This window comes from Strigops habroptila, chromosome 2 (genome assembly GCF_004027225.2).
Source record: "Strigops habroptila isolate Jane chromosome 2, bStrHab1.2.pri, whole genome shotgun sequence".
Lineage (NCBI taxonomy): Eukaryota > Metazoa > Chordata > Aves > Psittaciformes > Psittacidae > Strigops > Strigops habroptila.
The window spans coordinates 29,641,090-29,656,219 of NC_044278.2; the positions used below are offsets into that span (position 1 = coordinate 29,641,090).

Below are 15,130 nucleotides of genomic sequence, written 5' to 3' on the forward strand. Positions count from 1 at the left end.
TAATTCAAGGCAGGTGGAAAAAGAGCTGTATGGGATTAAGTGACTCAAAAAAGGAGTAACTCAAAAAATTATTATAGAATAATTTCTATAGGATTGGGCCAGTCTTACCACTGTTTCTAGCCCACTCCACAGCAAATCTAGTTTCCTGTTTACCTGCTTTATGCAAGGAAGGAGCTTATCCTGTCAACACTTCTGTGTATCTTCAAAAAACCCCAGCCAAATAACTAGGCAAGCAAACATACATGAGCTACTGCACTCCCAGAAAAGCAGTCTTGACACAAGATTTCGTATTCCACATATTTGACAATTTTATTGAACTAAAATGATGAACTCCCTGCCTCACATCACCCAACATCAACTCTCCTAAGTGACTCAGCAGTGATACTGAGAAATGCCAGGGAAAATAATCCTGTTCCACCTTTTCCATATGGAAAAGAAGTGTCTTCACCACGAAACCTCAAGGATGCTGGTATTAAAAAACTATTGACATCCCACCTATTGAGTAGGACAAAAAGGATCCCCCCTTATTGCTGTTACACCAGGGAGTGCTGAGCATTCACATAAATTTCATAATCCTTTGCACATCTGATAGAGAACAACCAGTGCTGGTTTTAGGAGTTGTGGGTAGCTGCTAGCCAGTTAAAGTCCACATGAGGCAGGTCTTGCCTGGATCTTGTTTGCACTGAGGGATCTTTGCACTGGGGTAGTTACAGCAGCTACCGGTCTTTGCTTTTACTGATATTTTCAGTTTGTGGGCAGCGTGCCTGCTCGTATATCTGTATGACTCCCAATCTGAAACCAACTGCTTGAGAGCATGGGCACTGCTTCAGGTTCCTGCGGCCAGTGAAAGCCCTGGGTTGGCCAAACGAGGGGATGTGGAGACCTCAGACAACAGGCTGTTGCTGTGCCAGCCCTGCCAGCCACTGTGAGGGGCCAACCCCAGCACAGAGCTGCCCCTGCCTCAAGGGGGCTGCTCCACCTTCCCCTCATGGAGGAGAAGGAGCTTGCTGAACAGCTGGGACGTGGGGTGCAGAGAAGTCCTTCTGGGACACAGGGGACCCTAAGGCTGTGGATGTGCCTGGGGATGCTCTGCAGAGCTGACTGCATCCAGACATGCGACCCTGGTCCTGTTCTACAGCCAAACTTTTAACATCCAGTTTCAGGTGGTCCTGGGCCATGCGATGCTCCTGTGCTACACGGTCCTGGGCTAAGCCAGAAGGCCCAATGCTCTATCACTGGAGTAATTCAGGCTGGTTGTGTGAAACTGCATGCATAATGGAAACAGGCTGATTTCCCCCTCACTCTTCACTTTTCTTCAGAAAACACAAGTCATAAAGGGACAAACTGGTCTCTGCTCTTTCGCTCTTTGTGTACTTTCATTATGAAAAATGGGCTGGTGGCATGCACAGCTTTCATAGCAGGGGGAGACGTGTCCAACCACAGGACATATGCTTCAGGCTGTTGTTCCCTTGCCGCTCTGAGGGACCGCAGAGCTGCTCTGGCTGCCAGGGGGCTGCTAGGATTGCCCTGCCTTTTTAGAAACAGCTCCTTTGGTTTGTAAGCATGCCCCTGCAATAGTACGCTGCTTTATTCTATTTAAATTGATTCAGTTGCTCTTCTCCGTCCATCCTTCACTGAGACACACACATGCTCTCAGGAAGGAAACCAAACGCAATCCCTTACCTACCCATACCCATTTAGAGACAGCAATGCATCAAGCCACACTGTGTGAATTGGAGCTAGTGATGTTTTGTAACTTCTCCCACTGCTGCATGCCTGCATATAACCGTTGCACAAGCCAACTACAAATGTCCCCAGAGTGCGCTCATAATTTAAGCACTAGTCCACCCACATCAGTGTCACCCAGACAATAGGACGCGGCGACACAAACACACAGGCACAGACCCAGAAGTCAGTGCACAACCGTTGCCTTTTCTTGCAGCCCATCCCTTTCTTTTGTCTGTACATGGTCTATTTAGGTTGGAAGCTCTCAGAGGCGAGTTCCTTAGCCAAGATATTTTAAAGAGCGATTAGCAAAGTTGGGTTGTGATACTGAGAGGGTGGCGTGCTGTGGAGCACGCAGCTAGCGCTAGCAAAGGAAGAAGGAGTCCCAGTTCATTTCTGTTGTATGGACAATCAACTTGTAAGCACCACTTTCTCCTCTACTGCTAAGTAACTTTTTTTTTTTTACTGCTAAGTAACCTTTAGGCACTGTAAGTCGTCAGGTGAATGGAAGGATCTGATAAGCCATCACTGAAATTTATATGGTGGGTCTCTTCCAATAACACAATAATTCATTTTTTCATGGTTCCTGAACTGTTTGTATATGTTGGTATAACAGTTTCCAACAGATGAAGGCACTTGCAGCAGAAAGCAAGCAAGAAATTAAGGCATTTAATATTATTTCAGCTGAGATTAAAAAGGTTGGGGTTTTTTTTTTTGAGAATAGCTTGGCTTTTCCTTGCATGAAAGGCTGAAGGTGGGAGTGATATGAAATCCTCAGAGGAATCATTCCTCCCCAGCCTGACATGCAGTATTCCCTGCTTCTGCCATGGGACAGGGGATGCTGGCCTCCCACCAGCTCTGCTGACTCCCCTTTCAGAAGCTGTTATGGGAGTTTGTGGGCAAAGGTTGGGTGGGGAAAGGACTGGCAGATCAGGTGCACTTAACACCACCAGTCCTTCGGATTCCTTAAAAAAGACCTCAGGATGGGCAAGGGGGTGTTTGAAGATCTACTTCAGAACAGCTATAGGTCATGGGCTTTCCTTGAACCTTATAATTGAGGTGGGATCACTTCAGATCAGGGTCTGAGGGTGTCCTTAATTGTGTTTGACCAAAGATGTACCTGCATCCTCTCCGGCTACCTTTCCCAGGAGGCAAAAGGAAATTCCCATTCCTAAAAAGGCACTTCTTGGGCCAATAGCTTTTTAAGCTCCTTCTCAAATCCTGCTCAGCAATATTATTCTCTCTCTGCTTCTCAGCATCCTGCCCTTTGATATATGAATGCCAAAAAAGTATTTGGGAAAACCACGTATCCAATACAAGATAATCACATTTAATGTCCAGCTTAACCTTCAACATCTCAGGCCCACTGGGGTTAAATCCATGTAGCCTTTTCATTCTGCGCCATTTTCAGGCACCTGGTCCATTAGCAAATCTTTCAGAGCTATGTAGGTTAAAACAATTCAATGAGAAAAACAGAAAGAAGCAGTCAAAAGAAGAAAAACCTAATTTTTCAGCAGATGTACACAGTAGGTCAAATGGCCTAAGGGAAATATTTAATTTAAGAGTCATACTATTTCTACCAAGTTTCCTAACCAAAAGTATTTTCATCAGGAGCACTACTCTTGATCTGGTTACTGCTAATGATTTTCCCCATGGACTTAGCTCATAAAAACATAAATTGCTTTATGAATCATAGAATCATAGAAGTTGGAGAAGAAAATGATGGGTTAGGTCATCTTGCCCTTCTCCCTGACAGTGCAGTATTATTTCTTTTTATATATATAAAAAAAACATATATATGAAAATAAGCATTTATTCAGAGCTGTGGAATAAAAATGCTAAGTTCAAAAGAGTTTTTAAAAATACATAATGAAAGCAGTGGAGGAAGAGCCAGATTCTTAAGTACCTTGGCTCTCTCTGCAAGCCATGACAATCTGATGAGAAGTATAGTCTGGATAGGCACAGCCAGAAATTCAGTGGCATAAAAAGGACAATGGTGTAAGTCCTATGCACAAGTAATTATCACAATTGTAAATGCAAATCTGGTAGTTACATAGGCAAATATGCTGCTGGGCAAAGACCCAGCCATCACAGTAACCCTGACCAAATGTACAGTGAGACGTGCAAGAACCCAAAGTCTGCAGGCCTTTGTGCAGGGTGATGGTGGCATGTGTGATCATACACACCGTGTTATCACCTATCGTGACATCTCCACATAACCCAGTGAGCCAAAAAGCCTGTGCTTTGAGTATTTGCTTTTGGAGCCTTTGGTTTGGGTATTTTTCTGTTTTCCAAAAATGGTTTCAAATCCTGCTTTATATTACTTTTTGAAGTCTTTTCCCTGAGTGTGCCTAGTTGAAGAGGCTGTCCTTGTGCATTAGAAAACCCCACCACTCTGAAAATCCATCTAATACTTGCTCAGAAACTGCTCTTGATCTGACATTCTCTGAAGACAAAAGAAAATGTTTCTGTTATTTCTCCAGTTAATCAATCTTAGGGTTATTTAAAAAAAAGGTATTTCTATGTCCTGTAAAGTTCAATAAAAATCGTTGTGGTGTGAAGCTCTGACTGTTGTCCCAAATGGTATCCACCTTCAAAAATGGCCCCTTACCTTCCAGCATTTTCCACAGAGAATGCAGACACTCACGAGAATGCAGGCTATCTGAGAATCACTATAAACATGTAGTAAATGAATCAAAACTGTTGCTGGAGTTGGTTTTGGTGGCATATTTTTTCTAGATCTCTGTAAGACAGCAGTATCTAATTTTGTTCCCCTTACTCTCTTCTGCAGATTTCTTTTGAATCAGGACACCTTAGAAAATACACCTGGGTACTTCTGTAATTCCTTCAACTCAAGCAAGTGAGGCATGGATCTGTAAGCATGAGCATTCCCAAATACTGATCTCTGAAACCAGAAACACTCCAGCAGTTTTTATTCTGATTCTAGTCTCAATGCAAGAAGGCTGATATTTTAAATCCCTTCAGTACACAGCATGCATGTTTTGATAAGTCTAACCACAAATCTTGTGTGTGAGTTGCGGAGGTAATAGCCTTGTAATCTATTTTTGTACAGGTTACACGTGTAGCCTGTGATCTAATTGAACTGATGCAAAATAGGATACACCCACCAAGCGAGAGTACAGAGAAATAAATGAACAGCCCCAACCCTCCAGAACTGTCTCAGAATGGGGAATGCACTTCTTTTTTCCTTCACCGCCTGTGGTGTGTCTTGTCAGGCCAGCCTGTATCTGTCAGATGTATGAAGAAGAGATACCAGACAGATTGCAACAGCCGCCGAGATTCAGAAACCCTTCGTGAGAAGTCAGACCGAAGGACTTTGCGGCCCACTTAAAAATGAAAAGAGCATAATCCCTTCCACGCTGCGTCATGAATGACTTGGTGATAAAAGGAGCTGTGCATTCCTGCTGAGAGGGGAGTCTGACCTCTTCCCCTGACACGCAAAAAGCCTCCTCCACTATGCAGCTGATTTGCCTACGACAAAGTGAAATCATTTACAAGGAAGCTTTCACGTACATTTGAGTTGGGGAGATACGTATGTTGCTTCAGTATGTATTGTATCCCTACCTCCTTTTTAAAATGTAGCATCTTATTAAATATTAACTATTACACCAACTGAGGAATTGATTTAAAACAGTAGGTCTGCCTGCAGGATGATTTTGTTTCTTACCATTCTACCAGACTCATGTTCAAAAAACTAAAGCTTATTTGTTGTCTGCAAACTATGTACATGCTCAGGTTAATTGCATATGCAAAGCTGGAACTTGCATATACAAATATCTTTTTCTATGTGCGCAGCTGCCTGGTTCACCAGAGGTATTTTTCATGGACAATTCAGCCACAATTTTCCAAAAAAATAAATTCAAACTAAATAAGAAGCCTTACCCTGACAGTAGTATTTATTTTAAATTCTGGACTCAAATCCAGAAAGTATAGCTTAGATATTTCCACTAAATGCATGCAACATCATGATGCAACTCAGACAAACGAAGGCTCAAGAAGAAAATGCACAGGCAAGACATGAGTTTTCTAAGCTATTTTAGTTGAAGTTTCAGACCTTTATTTTCTCCCCCACGAATCCCTTCCCAGTTAAGCAACCCCAAGCTGTGAGTCTCATTCTCTAGTGGGTGTTTGAATCCTGCTGCTCTCTTCTCCAGGGATGATTCCACTTAAGCAACAGCCAGAACTTGTGCCAAATGTGCAGGGGTAGTGCAAGAAGCTAACCACAAACCTCAATTTACATCAGGGCATTTTGATAAAAATATGAAAATGTCCCATTCGGGCTAGTGACTGAGGTTAATGATTGCCTCTGGTAACAGGCAGCGCATGTGCTGCAGAAGCATCTATACCTGCCCATCTGCTCCACCCTCACTTCACCCTGCAGACAAAACAGCCTGCCCTTGCCACCAGAACAAAACAACCACCTGTGAGAAAGATGCAGGTATTCCCCTGGAGATATCAAACATTCATCTCCTCCTTGTACTTAAATCTTTAAAAAAATTAAGGAAAAAAAAAGAGAAAAAGAGGAAAGATTGTCTGTGAAAATGGATGCTCCTAACCTATACAACAGCTTGAGTTACACTGTGAACTCCACAAGGCAGCAATAAGGTGTCCTCTCTCAGGCATGTATTTATTTTTGCAGGGTGGCTGAGCTTGAAAAGTTAGATCAATGACATATTGGTTTCCAATGCTTTAAAATCCTCTTAACATTTGAAAGGCAAGACTAGCAAGAAATGATGCATAAGAAGGTATATGCTGCCCACCTTTTACCAGCATCCCTTCTGTCAGCTTTTGGGTATGATCCAAGATATCCCTGGGTAAATGCTTTAGAAATGCAATGCAAATCATATTCTAGATCAGCTGGACACCCGTGAAAAACAAGGCTTCGGGAAGCCGTAATTAAAACCATTCATACAACAGTCTTGGCTTAAAACATACCCACTGCTCCACATGCACTGGGTATTGCTGCATTTCATGAGGCTGGTGATGAACCCCTACACTAAACCATCAACTTGGTCTTCTGCAAATGCTGTCATTAGCTCACTTACTTCGGGGTTCGCGAGGTCCGTCCACGGTTATCTTGATGGCTCTGTGGTATGTGGCTACTTGTGGCGGATTTGTGAAGACCGTGATAGTCAGTGTGAAGCTTTTCCCTAGAACAGGAAAGAAGACGATTACTGAGCACATGTTTAGGGAAAAGGTGTACTCCTCATTTCAGTTAGCACTCGAACACATCAAATGGCACTAACACACTTCAACTGTCTGTAACTTAAGACAGATATGTGCCCAGAGAGCCGGATGTATAACCCCACAACTGCCTGGTGCTGGATGCATTCCCTCTGTGGCAACTACTCAAAGCTTTCAGGAAAAAAAAAAATTAATTTCTATTTAAATGATCTACACTTTGTTTGTAAAAAAGGAGGTTACCCCCTAACAGTTAGAGTTTATCTGATCTACATGACTGCTGGTACGTTATCTGTACTTTCTACAGGGTGTTAGTTCAGAGAGGCTTAGAAATCGTGGCTGACTCTTCCAAAACTGCCATGGGAATCTGATCAACAGCGCTTGTTAAAATTAAAGAGAACTGGGTGCTCATATCCCCTAGGCAGATTATAAAATCCCACACTTTGTGGTTGAAGCTAGTGTTAGATCAATTCCATATTGCAAACCAGAATCCTTTAAAAATAATTGGCTACCACAATGCCAAGAAACAAGAGAATGGAAAAAAAAAAATCCCTACAGCTTGTCCACAGAGAATTAAAACATTTTATGAAGACATAGCAGAGCATTATGCTTAGTTGCTTTATTATTCAGTAAGAAAACTGTGAAGGCCTTTTCAAAATTGTTATGTGCATGCCATGGCTCTAAGTTGAGAAAAGTACTCATTTTGACGGCTGCTGGGGAGGGTTTTGCATCCCCTTGTGACTGCAATGTCTTCAGATCCTGCTATCCCTGGATGTGCTTTTGGGAAATGCCAGCATTTACTTCAGGCCTTTTTTAAATAACAAAAGTAACATTCTGCATCTCTGATAAGACCTCATACATGCATTCATTGTGGCTTTGGCCTGGACAACAATACAAACATTGCGCGTCAGCAGGTTTAGCACAGTTATCTGAGCACAGTTATCTATCACAGAGGACTCGGATACCGACAGGAATCTTGCTTATCAGTAAGAGACATCAAGGGACATCACCCCAAGTTAGATAACCAGGAACTATTGTGAGAAAATTAAGGTTCTCCTCCTTCGGGTACACACTGTGTGAGCTTTCCCATACCGATCAGCCTGCTTCACTTTACCACTTGGTTCCAGCCCTCCTGAGTGCTGAGTTCCTTCTCTTTTAAGACTTTACATTTTTATTGTTTGCTTTGTTTGTCTATATAAATAAATACAAATTTAAATATAAGTGTAAATATAAATGCCTGCCTCTAGCAGCAATATTTCCCCTACCCCCACCCCATGCACACTAACTTGCAATTCAATACGTCTCTTAATGCAGTTCCGACTTTTGGTGCTAATGGTCTGCATCAACATCACAACGAGCACACACACATAGCAGTTACTGGAAACTGTCCTCATCACATCCCTGAGAATTAGGGAGGTATTCTCCCCTCTCTGTGGATGAAGAACTGTGGAGAGATAAAGTGTCTTGGCCACAATCTCACAGGAAGCCTGCGGCCAGCGATGCTAACCACTGGCTGCTGCAACTAAATCCAACTATAATCCTGAATCACAGTCCTGACAAAACAGAAGCTGAAACACAAGCCTTGCAAATCCCAGGTCAGTCTCTTCCCACCTCCACATCCTCAATAGAAAGCAGTCCCTGAGATGGAAAGAACTGCAACAGAAGCAAAAGTCATTTCAGATCCCTGTCTCAGGGCCTTTGTCCCTCAGCTCTTGGGTCCCATGTCTACCCAGACCAAGGATGTCTGTGTCCTTGACATTCTTTAAATACCAAAAATAGCTTATTTCCAGAAATATTTTATCTGTATCATTATATACAACACCTAGATCACTAAGACTGAAAGAGACTTTGAAAATATGCTTTATTCTTTTTACTAATCTGCGGTATTTCCACCTTGCTTCCCATTTGCGGTTTTGGCTTGTTTGGTAGTTGGTTTTTTTTTGACAACTGCTGATGCATTAGGTAAGGTGTTTCTGCTGTTCTGCTAGAATATGTAGTCCATTTATTTCTTTAGAAGTTGTGGATTGATTTTCCAGATAGAAAAGAAATGCAGTATAAAATTATAACAGTGGTGAAATGTAGTAAAATGTGGCCACATTACCAGTCTACAAGAATAGAGAATAAAGAAGAGGGAGGTGAAGTTACTTTCAAGATTTTCTACAGAACAGACTAGATCTCAGGGCCTGTATATGGTTGTGACACAAGTTGGCAAAAGCAGGAAGATACTCGGCTTACTTCTTGTTGACAGAAGACTATTCATTAACCACATACTGGTTAACCACAGGACTATATAACCATAAACCTACGTGTCACTCATTGCTGCCTACCAATAATTCCGGCTGTGTTTTTTCCCTGGTTATTCTGTTTCATTTACATTTAGCTTTGTTAAGTGGTTTTATCACTTTTATTCATAGCTTCTACATTATTCATCCTTTATGTGTCTGGTTGACAAAGGCAGATTAAAATTAGAGGTATTGTTAGTGAAATCTGTGTTTTATGGATATACCTGTTTTGGGATGACAGCAGAACTGTAAATGTCTCCTCCTTGCTTTTATGTATTATGATACAGCCATGATACAGATTTTTATTTTCAACATGCTCTTGCATAATACACTTACACACAAGCGCAATGCATATACACACACACATACATATGCAACGTGCAGCAGACTAAACTGGTTGAAGTTATACCACATTAGTCAGTGGAGGCTGTATTCAGTCTCCCTAGCACTGCAGCCTGTATTATATGCCATGATTTCCGATGCCTAAGTAAGTGGGCCTTGTAACTATTGATAGAAGACCTACACTGAGCACTTAGTTTCTGCTCAACTCAGGAAGGGCTGTGTGCCACCAAAACAGCCTAAGTGATGGACTAACCTCTCTAGTGACTGTAAAGAGCGACCAAACACCCCAAGGCAGCATTCTGAAACACTGGCCTGTTTGGATGCCTCCAATAGTCATTATGGCAATTTGATGATGTCCTAGCAGTCTCAGCAAGACGGCACAAAGCCCTTCATGAGCTAACATCAAAATCTGAAACCCTCTGGGTTAAACAGCCCCATGAATCTACAGAAAACATGCACAAATTAGCTTGGGTCTATGGTGCATCCCTCAGTATACTGAAGCAAATAACTACTGTGTCATCATGGGAATGTTTGCCGATGGTGTGAGGGCTGACGGGTGATGTCAGTGTCAATCTGTGCCTCACTGGAGTGCAAGAGTCACTTCAGAGATTGTTGCTGTTTCTGTAACTATGCCTGGCAGTTCCTAATTTTAGGCACATAGCACCTCATGAGCACAAGGATTAAATTCTCCAGATGTGGGACAGGGCTCTGCCTTTGGAAACCCTTCCCACAGACATCAAGCCTACCCTCATACACGTACGGGCAGAGCACAAGACTTACTGCTTCCATCAAGTCTTCCCTCACAAATAGAGTGGGAAAAATTCTTCGTAATGTTTATTTTTACAAGAGCATTAAGGTCAGAACCATTCTAGAAAAAATAATGAAAGCAGTAGTGTTTCTGGTCAAAATACAATACTGACTTTTGAAATGATACCTGTTGACTCTGGGTTTGCTAGAGGCTGTACTACCAAAAAAGGCCTCAGAAGTCACTGCTGATTTGACAGCCGAAGTCAGATGGATTAAACCAGTTGTCCCGAGCTCATGACTTTACAGGATTGCTCACAAGATTCCCTGATGCTGTGCAAAGCTGCAAGAACTGAAGAGGAAGCACAAAGCATAATGTTGTCTGCCAGCACTTGCTCAGCGATACTGTTCCTGGACCAGCAAAAGGTGAAGATCAGTTTTTAACACCCAAGCATTTGAAGGTATTGTGCCTGTGCACTACACTGCAGTACAGGAACCTCAAGTTTGCATTCAGTCTGCATCCCATCTGACAGAGGATGGAAGCAAAACGAGCAGTGAGTTCACATCTAGCATGATGAGACATTATTTAAGTGGTCCCCCACAACAGCACTGAAAGGCTCTAGAGGGAGCAATAGGCTTGTAAGTTGTGGCCCCTGGGAATGTTTGAGAGGAACCAAGGGGGAAAAAATGAATCCCAAGTGACAACATGGTCACATGAAGCTCCTGTGTGCTGATTTAGTCATCTCTGAGCAGTGTCATGACCAGATGGATCTGGAGGAGGGAAGGCGCTCTTAAAAGTGGCTGCATGTGCAAATGCAAAGCGCAGTGACAGCAGGCACGCCTTAGGGAAGGGAGGCCACATCCTGAATCTATCACTTCATTTTAATCCACCTTTCTCAGGCAAAAAGAGCCATTGATTCCATTTATGAAGGTTCATCCAAATGAGGGCAGAAAAGATGAATTAAAGCTTCAGAAGTTTGCCTGTGGAGGGGGAGAAGAAAGGGAGGCCAACAGATGATGTGGTTACAATTACCATCTTTTGCTTTGCGGATTTATTCTGATGAAGTGTCATTAGAGTTGTTTTGTTGTTTGTTTGTTTTTCTAAATTGTTACAGTAAATTATTAAATAAAAAGAAGATGAAAAAGGAAAGGAGCCAAGAATGCTTGTGCTGACAAGGACAAAAGGTATAGCTGGAAAAATACGAAATGTAATACACAAATGCAATACAAATTATATTACAGACATTTCTATTATATTAGTGAGAGACTTCCAGGTTCTAGTAAGAAAGATTATGATACTTTTTTTTTTTAAATCCAGCTTCTATTTTTTAGTGCTTATGTACTTACTTTTATTAAACCATGCTAAATGATCAATTTTATACATCTTTACAGTTTCTCACTACATCTTCCTGGGTATCTGCCAAAGTGAAGATGTATACTGCATTTTAATAACATATCTGACTGTATCTCTGGGCAGGATGTAATACACACACTCATATATTCATTCTCAAATGTCGATTATTATACACTGGGGCCAAATTTTGCCATTCTTATCACTCAATCCCCTAAATACTCCAATGTAATCAATAGGACAAGAAGGGCCAGCATAATTTGATGCTTCATTAGATAACTGCTTCTCACCATACAAGTGAAATATTTTTGTAGGTGTCCAAGTTGCATGTCCAATTGCACAAGCACAAATTCTGTGCCCAGGTGGTGACCATTTTCTCTCACCCCCAATGACAGTTTCACACAGTCAGAATGTAACTGCTTGTTGTGTTGGTCCAGTGGCTACTTCACTATAAAAAAGCTGCAGTTGAGGTAAGCAGCATCAAAAAAATAACATAATTTGTTTACCATCAGCACCACAGATACCACGGAATTTAAATATGAGAAAAAACTGTTATTCACCTCATCTGCTGCCATGCTGGGAATGGTTTACAAAACTGCCACAGGCCAACGGTCCAAACAGATAAATGCGAACATGGGGATATGTCAGCAAATCAGAGTGATGGCCCAAAAAATGCAAGAACTGCCCATGCAAATCAGTTGCACAGGCAAGAGATCTGTGTGTGTATTCATACGGACGTTTTGTGGTGTAAGCGTGTGTCAAGTTGGAGATTTGGGAAATACACCCACTTGCCTCCTGCTGAGCCAGCCTGGGTCAGCATAAAAGGTATACTTTTGAACATTTCTGTCAAGTGTCTCACTCCAGGAAGCTCTTATACCTGTGTTTACATAACCTCTGCTTACCCAGAATGAAATCTCCATCGCGTTAAATCAATAGGTGTTTTGTTCTTGATTTATATGGGGCCAAGTTGCCATGCAATGGCCAGAAGTGGCCCTGCCACAAACTTAGATCCAGCTATGAACTACTGAATTTGCTCTGCAGTAAGTTGTGGAAAAGCAACTCACTGCTGTAGGAGCATGGCTAGCACTGGCTTCTCCCCTTCCCTTCCCAGCTCCCTGCAGCACTACCAAGTGGTTAAGCAAGACGTGCACTTCACTCTCTTCTCCTCCTTGCTCATTCTCCAAACATTTTTCCTGGCTAACAAGTCAAATGCTGTGGTGGAGAGCAGCAGAGAAGCCTGCCTCTCCTGCCACGGCTCTGTGGATTCCGGAGCTAGGAGGCTACAAGAAGGTTGTGTCTGGGGTGGAATCATTTCAAGGCATTATTTTGGTGAAGCTATGTACATTTAACCTAAGGCAACACAGGAACTATATTAAGCAACCAAAATTACATAACTGAAATCAAGTAACATTAATAGAGACGCTGCCAACCCAAGGAGGCATTAAGACTGAATTTTACCTCAAGCCCATTATCTGGATAGGGATAGTCCATGACACTCTTCTGAAAACTGTCTCTGTCAAAAACATAACCCTAAGTCTGCAAGCTCTGAACATAAAATAATTAAGCAGATGTAGAAGTTGGTTCTATACTCGGTGTAACTAACAGCTCTTAAATAAAGCTGACTCCAGCCCTCAGCAGCTATTCCAGCGGATGCATATTGGTGACAAAGAGCAATGTTTTGTGCATGCCCCTTGTCATCAGGTATACCAGGCAGCCTACAAGACCTGTTGCCAATGCTACATGTTTCCCTTTGCATGGAAGAATGTCCATGCAGGTAGCAGGTCCTGAAGTTGCCTCCCTCACCCTTTGGCTGTGCTACAATGGTACCAACGTTCAAATCCCTTTCCTCGGAAAAAAAAAAGAACATCTTCCTGCTGGAATAAACAAAAAATTCCAGCAGCCAGCATCCCAAAAATGTGTCACTGTCAATTCCAAAGTCCCATATTTGCTTGAATATTTTTTATCCATCACAGTAGCAACTAACACCTTTTGTATTTGACCTGAATCCCTCTGAAGAGTGATTCTCCCTTGCACAAACATTTCATGATTTGCCAGGGTGGAACTCAGCTCTCTAAATCAGCCACACTCTTTCTCTCTCCTTTTGGCCAGATGTTTACATTTTAATTTGACAAGAGTTTGTGTGCAGCCAGTTTCACTTCTGCGCTGATGGGTGGTTTCACTTCCCAGTCGCATGCGCTGTCATGATGACACCCTCCAATGCCTCCTCCAGCCTTGCAGGGGGCTCTGTGTTAATCCCCTCCCTGACAATGTGTGTAAAAGCTCAATCGCCACTGCTGCTGCTGCTCCACTGGTTGCCTGGAAGGCACCTGGTGGCCCTGCTCTACTTCAGAAACTTGGATTTAAAATGCACTCATTTGAAACGCTCATGTCTAAAATGTTAGACACAAGGCATCAGTCTCAGCTGGATTCCTTCGGGCTCCTTCCCTCAGGTTACTACTTCTGCTACCTTAATGTTATTTTTTCTGTGAATGTGCTTCAGCAGAGATGCCACAAAAGCACAATTTATTCTGTTTAGAGGAAAAAAAGAGTGGCAGTTGAGTAGCAGGAGATACCTGGTGTGGGTACTAAATGGTCATGGCCATTTATCAGGAAGGGAGCTGCAGCAGAAGACAGGCAGGAGAATAATTTTGAGCCTATGGGAAAGGATATGAAATGAACTAACTGAGGAGAAGAGGCATAGGGTTAAGAGATTTGGGACCGAGGTGGCAAGAAGGACATCTCTGAAAACAGTGTGTCCTACAATAGTCAGCTTAGGGTGACACCCAGTAGTTAACGCAGACATTAGTCACTTTTCTATGTCACCATCAAGAGTTCACAAACACACAAAACCACCAGGAATCCCCCTATATTGTGATGTTGTCTAATTTCAGAAGAGAGACTATTTTAAGCTGTGGCAGGAATTTGGCTGGCAGGAACATTATTTGTACTTTAGTATCCTCAGGTCTAAATCCTATGTAAATACCAGCTTTCAAGCTTTGTGATGGAGGTGGCATATGCAAACGTGTGCACGAGTGTGTGCACCAGAGTTACAAAAAAGTCTGACAATATATAAAAAAAAGGTGCTTTTTCATTCTGTTCTGAAAGACAACCCAAGTGACCTGTTTTAGTTGAATTTTTGGGGTGGGATGCCTTCTTAGACTGAAAGCCTGCAGATCAAGTTTGCTAAATGGATTAAGGCATTAAAAGACTGGGATGGGGGGGAAGACCTTTTAATGGAAAAGCCAAGCAGCCTCTAACTATAAGTGGAGTTGCTGCAGTAACCACTATAAAATTCTTATGAACTTGGGTGGAGACAATAATTACAGCAGAGGAGGAATGAGATGCTATGGGGTGCCCGGCCTCCGCAGCAGAGTGGCAGCACAAGGAGATTACAGTTTGAGTCTTAAAATGCAATGCTTATTGTAAAAATATTTTTAAGAGGTAATATATATGTAATGTATACAAATGACGTCACTAATGTTTA

The 15,130-nt window shown here is 42.3% G+C and overlaps 1 protein-coding gene across 1 annotated transcript in view; it reads right to left on the reverse strand.

Moving 5' to 3' along the window:
- The window catches only part of RUNX1 (RUNX family transcription factor 1), a 172,376-nt gene that overhangs the window by 47,196 nt on the left and 110,050 nt on the right, over positions 1 to 15,130 (reverse strand). The window contains exon 5 of the mRNA XM_030477907.1: positions 6,792 to 6,896. Coding sequence (XP_030333767.1) covers positions 6,792 to 6,896 — 105 coding nt within the window. The remainder of the gene's footprint in view (positions 1 to 6,791; positions 6,897 to 15,130) is intronic.